Source organism: Rhamphochromis longiceps, linkage group LG16 (genome assembly GCF_057381845.1).
Source record: "Rhamphochromis longiceps isolate RC_006_pf linkage group LG16, R_longiceps_female_GT1.1, whole genome shotgun sequence".
Lineage (NCBI taxonomy): Eukaryota > Metazoa > Chordata > Actinopteri > Cichliformes > Cichlidae > Rhamphochromis > Rhamphochromis longiceps.
Genome location: NC_140572.1, coordinates 26,778,181 through 26,785,179, shown reverse-complemented (window position 1 = coordinate 26,785,179; position 6,999 = coordinate 26,778,181). Strand labels below are relative to the sequence as shown.

The 6,999-nt window shown below is 39.0% G+C and overlaps 1 protein-coding gene across 1 annotated transcript; it reads left to right on the top strand.

Moving 5' to 3' along the window:
* The first annotated feature begins 823 nt into the window (after positions 1-823).
* On the top strand, positions 824-6,741 carry LOC146651288 (uncharacterized). The gene is made up of 13 exons (XM_085383970.1): positions 824-890; positions 1,246-1,283; positions 1,582-1,666; positions 1,766-1,856; positions 1,996-2,084; positions 2,165-2,292; positions 2,387-2,438; positions 3,761-3,858; positions 3,961-4,097; positions 4,181-4,246; positions 4,434-4,480; positions 4,646-4,794; positions 5,513-6,741. The coding sequence occupies exons 2-13, from the start codon at positions 1,259-1,261 to the stop codon at positions 5,854-5,856; spliced, it is 1,311 nt and encodes a 436-aa protein (XP_085240096.1). The 5' UTR covers positions 824-890; positions 1,246-1,258; the 3' UTR covers positions 5,857-6,741.
* The last annotated feature ends 258 nt before the right edge of the window (positions 6,742-6,999 follow it).

The window sequence follows — 6,999 nt, the reverse complement described above, 5'->3', positions numbered from 1 at the left end:
CAGCCACCGATTGTGCAAGTTCCCCCACTTAAAATGATGACAGAGGTCAGTAATTTGCACCAGAGGTACACTTCAACTGTGAGAGACAGAATGTGAAAAAAAAATCCATGAATCCACATGGTAGGATTTGTAAAGAATTTATTCGTAAATCAGGGTGGAAAATAAGTATTTGGTCACCTCAAACAAGGAAAATCTCTGGCTCTCACAGACCTGTAACGTCTTCTGTAAGAAGCTTTTCTGTCCTCCACTCGTTACCTGTATGAATGGCACCTGTTTGAACTCATCATCTGTATAAAAGACACCTGTACGGTGTACATTTTAGGACATCGTCAGGTATCAGACAAAAAATTGTCAGGTGTCAGTTGTCAAAAAAAAAATTGTCAGGTATCAGACAAAAAATTGTCAGGTGTCAGTTGTCAAAAAAAAAATTGTCAGGTATCAGACAAAAAATTGTCAGGTGTCAGTTGTCAAAAAAAAAATTGTCAGGTATCAGAAAAAAAATTGTCAGGTGTCAGAAAAAAAATTGTCAGGTGTCAGTTGTCAAAAAAAAAAAAAGTCAGGTATCAGAAAAAAAATTGTCAGGTGTCAGAAAAAAAGTTGTCAGGTGTCAGAAAAAAAGTTGTCAGGTGTCAGACAAAAAATTGTCAGGTGTCAGTTGTCAAAAAAAAAAAAGTCAGGTATCAGAAAAAAAATTGTCAGGTGTCAGAAAAAAAAATTGTCAGGTATCAGAACACAAGGTACCAGAGAGAAAATCTTCCTGCAGGTGGCGCTGTTGTCATGTCCCACCCGAATTGATTTCCAAATACGTCATCAACGTGTGACCGTGGGAGAGCGTAAGGTCATTGACCTCACCGGAGTTTTACCGTGGTTCAGGCTCCTAACGACACAAGGTAAGTTTAACTTTTTCTCCCTTTTGTTCATATTTTTGCCACAGTTGTGTTATATTAAGTTGCAGTTATGTTGTGAAAGTTACATATCAGAGACGGAAAGCCAGTTTTGTACGAAACCAAATCAGTACTATTTTTGTCTGGCTAATTCATTCTAGCTAGCGACAGTGGTGAAACGTGATTCAAATTTAAACTGTTCAGTAATTGTTTTGTATACATTTCAGCAAATGGACAAGCTGAAAGCTTACGAGCAGCCTGCATCCTTTCTGTCGCTCTTTTTCTTTATTTCTCTTTTCTATATTGCTACTGTCGGGATATTTTTTGATCCCGATTTTTTTTTTTCTGTTATTGTTTTTAGACTTTGCTGCAATATGTCATCTGACGATGATGAAAGGAGTATCCGACTCTGGCTGGTTCCCATGACTGTACCAAAAATACTTTTTTTTTTATTAAAAAAAGAGCATTAAAAATAAATGACTAAAGTACAACTTATTTATTAACTACTGTTCACCTCTTTAATATCAAAGAAGTGTATTTTTTGCTACACATGTTTTATTTGTGGGCACTGAATAGACGATGCTTTTAGTGTAATTGCCACATAAAAAGATTTAGTACTTTACTGGTTAATTACTTATGTTCAGTGTAAGAGGTGGGTGATCAATTAGACTGTTGTTGTTACACTTAACCTTTCAAGATATGATGATAATAACATTGTTCAACAAAGGCTTAAAACAAAAGGAAATCAGCTGTGCACTGAATTCATATGGGCATAAAATAAGGTAAGTCTGCATTTCAACAGTTTCCGTGACAACTCTCTAAAATGACAAAACATGCAGTTTGCATTTAATATAATGTAAGTCTGTGTTGTCTTTTAACAGTGAGAGGCATCTGAGACGAGTTTTAAAACTTCTAGGGTTGAAGCGAAGATGCCCCCAACGACCTTTTACTGAAATCCACAAAGCTGTGGAGGTAAGCGTTAAAACATCAGTGCAAAAAATATATATTTTCCTGAAGTCTGTGTCATGAGCTATTGTAGAAACAATAAATGTTATTTTCTGTAGTGATTTAAAAAAAAAAACATTCAATTGTCTGTTTGTTTGTTTTTTAGAGTGAGATGAAACAGTGGTCTCCTGAACAAGGAATCAGGGCAATGGTAAAGCGGGTAAGGGATGTCAGAGGAGTGCGGCCTTGTTACAGGTTGGTTAAATAGTGTGTATATAATCAAGTATTCTCTTGTTTTACTGTTGAGCTCATAGTAAAATCTATTGTTACTGTAGAGACGATGTTGCTAATATAATGAGGTATATGGATGCAAGTGGTCTTCAGAGGAGATCTCCTGGAAAGAAGAAAATTCCCCGTCGGAATTACATCAGCCGTGGTCCAAATGACACATGGCACATTGATGGTATTTATTTTATCTTTTCAATTAACCTTCCAAACATGTTTTGATGGTACTTCTGTTGAAACAAATTGTAATTATTATTTGTTGTTTCATATAGGCAATGATAAACTGAAGTTCTTTGGAATGTGGATACATTTGGGGATTGATGGGTAGGTTTGAATATGGCATTCGCTACTTAATTTATTATATTCAGTGATAGTACAAAGTTGCTTCAAGATAAGGATGTGCGGTAAACTGAGGTGTTATCTCTCCTGAGGAGTCTAGGGCAGGGATGGGCAAGTCCAGGCCTCGAGGGCCGGTGTCCTGCAGGTTTTAGATGTGTCCTTGATCCACAGCTGATTCAAATGGCTAAATTACCCTCACAACATGTTTTGTAGTTCTCCAGAGGCCTGGTAATGAACTAATCATTTTATTCAAGTGTGTTTACCCAGGGTGATATCTAAAACATGCAGGACACTGGCCCTCGAGGTCTGGATTTGGCCAAGCCTGGTCTAAGGGACCAAGATAAAGTATGAATAGTGAAGGAGTATTCAAGATGGCGGTTTTTAAAAGGCTTATTTCCTGCTAGTCTTAAAGTTCCATTTCAGACTGGCAGTTAATTTCAGGGAGGGCCAAGACCAACACAACAAACAAAACATCCCTGATATAAAGTAAACAGAATTTAACTCCAAAGAAAATAAAATGTACAATTTACGATAACCTACCTAACCAACACATAAACAGGAGAATACAAGGGATTACAAAACAAAAGGCAGCTCTCCCCTCGCGTCAGTCTGAACACAGTCAAGAGTCACATTCAATTCCAAAGGCATGTAAGCCTACACAACTATGGCAGTCAAAATGGCCGGAGGAACCAGAAACAACGCCTAGACATAATACAATGGAAAACCAGCATACTCTTTGTCAGGGGAAGACATTTGTTCAAACACAAGCAAGAGAAATAAGACACTGCAGACCAAACTCAGAGTGTATAAGAGCGTGCGCACGGGTGAGTGTCTCTGAGGAACACACACACCGAATGCAGGCTTGCTTCCTTTATTTATAGGAAAAAGCAGGTTACATAGTACTTTCTCTTTTGTGAGAAGTCGAAGAGAGGTTAGGCATTAGATCAGCTTATCTGATCTTTCACACACTGGGGTAAGAATACAGAAGTATATCATGCTTTATCTGACATCACAGACACTGAAGTAAAGAATGCATCATTATATCATGTTTGTCAAACATCTCAGACACTGAGGTAAGGAATGCATCATGTTTTCCTTTAACAATAGACTTGGTTAGGTGATTCTTCAACAATAGGCTTGGTTATGTGAAAATATATGAACACTTGAATATAAGGCACACTTGATTATATTGTATTTCATAAAAATCCTCTGTCACTCTTGGGGAATGTAACAAAAACCAAACATAGTGCCAAAACATGATTAAATCATATGTACAAGTGGCCACTTTTCTGTTTCTTTCTTTTCAGATTTTCCAGGAAGGTTCTATGGCTAAAGGTGGGCACATCCAACCGCAAACAAAACTTTGTGGCCAGATACTTCTTTGAGGCTGTTCAAGAACAGGGTGGTATGCAATATACTAAAAAAATGGGGGGTTAAAAAAGATTACATTTTGTTAATAAATTTATTTTTTCATCATTCACTAATTATCTTCAGTTTGTGTCTTTAGGCTGTCCTCAAATGATTCGGGGGGACAGAGGAAAGGAGAACCTTGTTGTGGGTCAAATGCAGATGGCATTTCACATGCGAGATCTTGGGAATCAGGCATGGAGGTGCTTCAGAATGGGGACATCAGTGCACAACCAGGTATGTCTTTAAGCTGGTAAATGACTATTTCTAAAGTAACAACCTGACAACAAAACTGATAATGTCATGTTTCTGTTGTTTAGAGAGCTGAATGTTTCAACAGTATTTTAAAGCGGACATGGATTAAGAAATGGCTGACAACATTTGAGGTAAAGCAAATCTTTCACCTGTAAAACCTATTAACAAAGACTAGCCATCAAAATTTCGTTAAACATACGATGGATTAGTTTATCTGAAAACACAAGGCCAGAATCTGTGTTTATGTACATCTGTACCTTTTCACTAATGAAATTCTCACCTTCACAACTTATGTCTTTTTCAAAACAACATGCGTAGGCCATGATGGAGTCTGGGATCCTTGAACTGGACAATCCTGTGCACATGTAAGTCAATATTTTTAGACATGAAAAATAATCAAGCAGCAGTATGAAAGTATGTGGTCTAGGAATGCCTTTGTTTTTTGAGTACTGATTAAAATTTAGCTTTTACTTATTCTACCTCAAAGAAGCAGATGAACATATTAATTTTTTAATTCTCCTTTTTCATAGCAACTGCTTGCAGTACTCACACTTGCCACTGCTTCAAAGAGACTTAAAAACGGAGCAAACAGTTTGGAACACCCATGACATCCGCAAGCAACGCAATGCACCTGGTCCATTTGGGAAACCCGACCTTCTGTTTACCTCACCACCTCCTGGTATGTCATTTGAAAGCCTGTGGGGTTTTATTTTTTTGTTTGTTTTTTAACTTTCATTAGTTTACTTTTACTTTGATATAGCACTCTTCACAGGATAAAAACCACAAAGTGGCTTCACAATAATATAAAACAGATAAACATAAAACAGCACAATCGAACACACAGAATAAATGCAATCAAGGAAACGTAATGATGGAGGCAGAGCATTCCATGACCTGGGAGCCACCGCTTTGGAGAATCTCTTGCCTCTGGTCTTCTGGTGGGACTACTAACAGCCATTGATTAGATGATCACAGGCTGGGAGAGGGAGCGTGGGGTTCTATAAGATCAGAAATTAAGGCAGGAGCTTCACGATTCGGAGCATTGAAAGTCATTACTAAAATTTTAAAATGAATTTTCTAAAATATACTGGAAGCCAGTGTAATGAGCGTAAAACTGTTATAATGTGCTTTCTCTTTTGTGTCTTCCGAAGAAGCCTACTTGTAGTACAATAAGAGATTTCTGAATTTCTACTGTCAATACTAAAATGGCTTCATATTGACACCTTTAACTAAAAATTTATCTAAATGTTTGAGTGATATTTCCATCTTTAAGTTTCTGTAATAACATCTGTAAACACTGACTGCTTCTTATACAGGTTCTAGAACAGCTTTGTCATTATTCATTTATTTTTAACATTCAAAGTGAACATCTTTTCAATATTGTCTTTCATTCGCAGGATATGGCAATGTGCTGCACATTGTTGACCCAGACCTTTTAGACTATGCCAAGCAATTAATCTGTGAGAGGGAAGAGCCTTCACTGGTAGCAAACCAGGAATTCAGAGACATGTGCCAGAACATTTTAGAAAACAGCCAGTTTCCCTGCACACCTGATGGTTGCCTTGCTGCATACCTCATGCTAGTCCAAGAGCTCACAACTGCCATGAACAGAAATGCAGTTCCTACACCTTCTACGTTTGCCGAGGCAAATGACATATACATCTTTCTGAAGAGAGAGAGGATGGAAGGTGCACCAGATCTCCGATGTTATTCCCGGGATCTGCTGGAGCCACTCGCCTAGCTTGGGAGTCACCGCACCTAGTGCTCCGATTACCACGGGGACCACCGTTACCTTCACCCTCCACATCCTCTCGAGCTCTTCTCTGAGCCCTTGGTATTTCTCCAGCTTCTCGTGTTCCTTCTTCCTGATATTGCTGTCATTCGGAACCGCTACATCGATCACTACGGCCGTCTTCTTCTGTTTGTCTACCACCACTATGTCCGGTTGGTTAGCCACCACCATTTTGTCCGTCTGTATCTGGAAGTCCCACAGGATCTTAGCTGGATGGGCAAGAGACGAAACAGGGCGTTGTTGGAATATATATATATATATCGATTGTGGCGATCGTGGCTCAAGAGTTGGGAGTTCGCCTTGTAATCGGAAGGTTGCCGGTTCGAGCCCCGGCTTGGACAGTCTCGGTCGTTGTGTCCTTGGGCAAGACACTTCACCCATTGCCTACTGGTGGGGGTCAGAGGGCCTGGTGGCGCCAGTGTCCGGCAGCCTCGCCTCTGTCAGTGCGCCCCAGGGTGGCTGTGGCTACAATGCCATCCCCAGTGTGTGTGAATGGGTGGATGACAGGTTGTGTAAAGCGCTTTGGGGTCCTTAGGGACTAGAAAAGCGCTATACAAATACAGGCCATTTACCATATATATATATATATATATATATATATATATATATATATATATATATATATATATATATGAAAAAAAAAACAAAAAACAACACCCAGCACGCCCCTGCGGGCGGTTTATCCTTCAAGCTCGGGTCCTGGGAGCTTGAGGGTCCTGTGCATCTTAGCTGTTCCCAGGACTGCGCTCTTCTGGACAGAGATCTCCGACGTTGTTCTCGGGATCTGCTGGAGCCACTCGCCTAGCTTGGGATATATATATATATATATATATATATATATATATATATATATATATATATATATATATATATATATATATATATATATATATATATATATATATTAGGGGTGCAACGATATTCGTATCGATATTGAACCGTTCGATACAGTGCTTTCGGTTCGGTACGCATATGTATCGAACAATACAACATTTGTAATTTATTTTATCAACTTTCCTTCTGACGATGCTGTCTGTGTTGAGCGCTCAGTGAATCTAGGCTGCACTGTCGAGCGCAGATCCACTGAGCGCT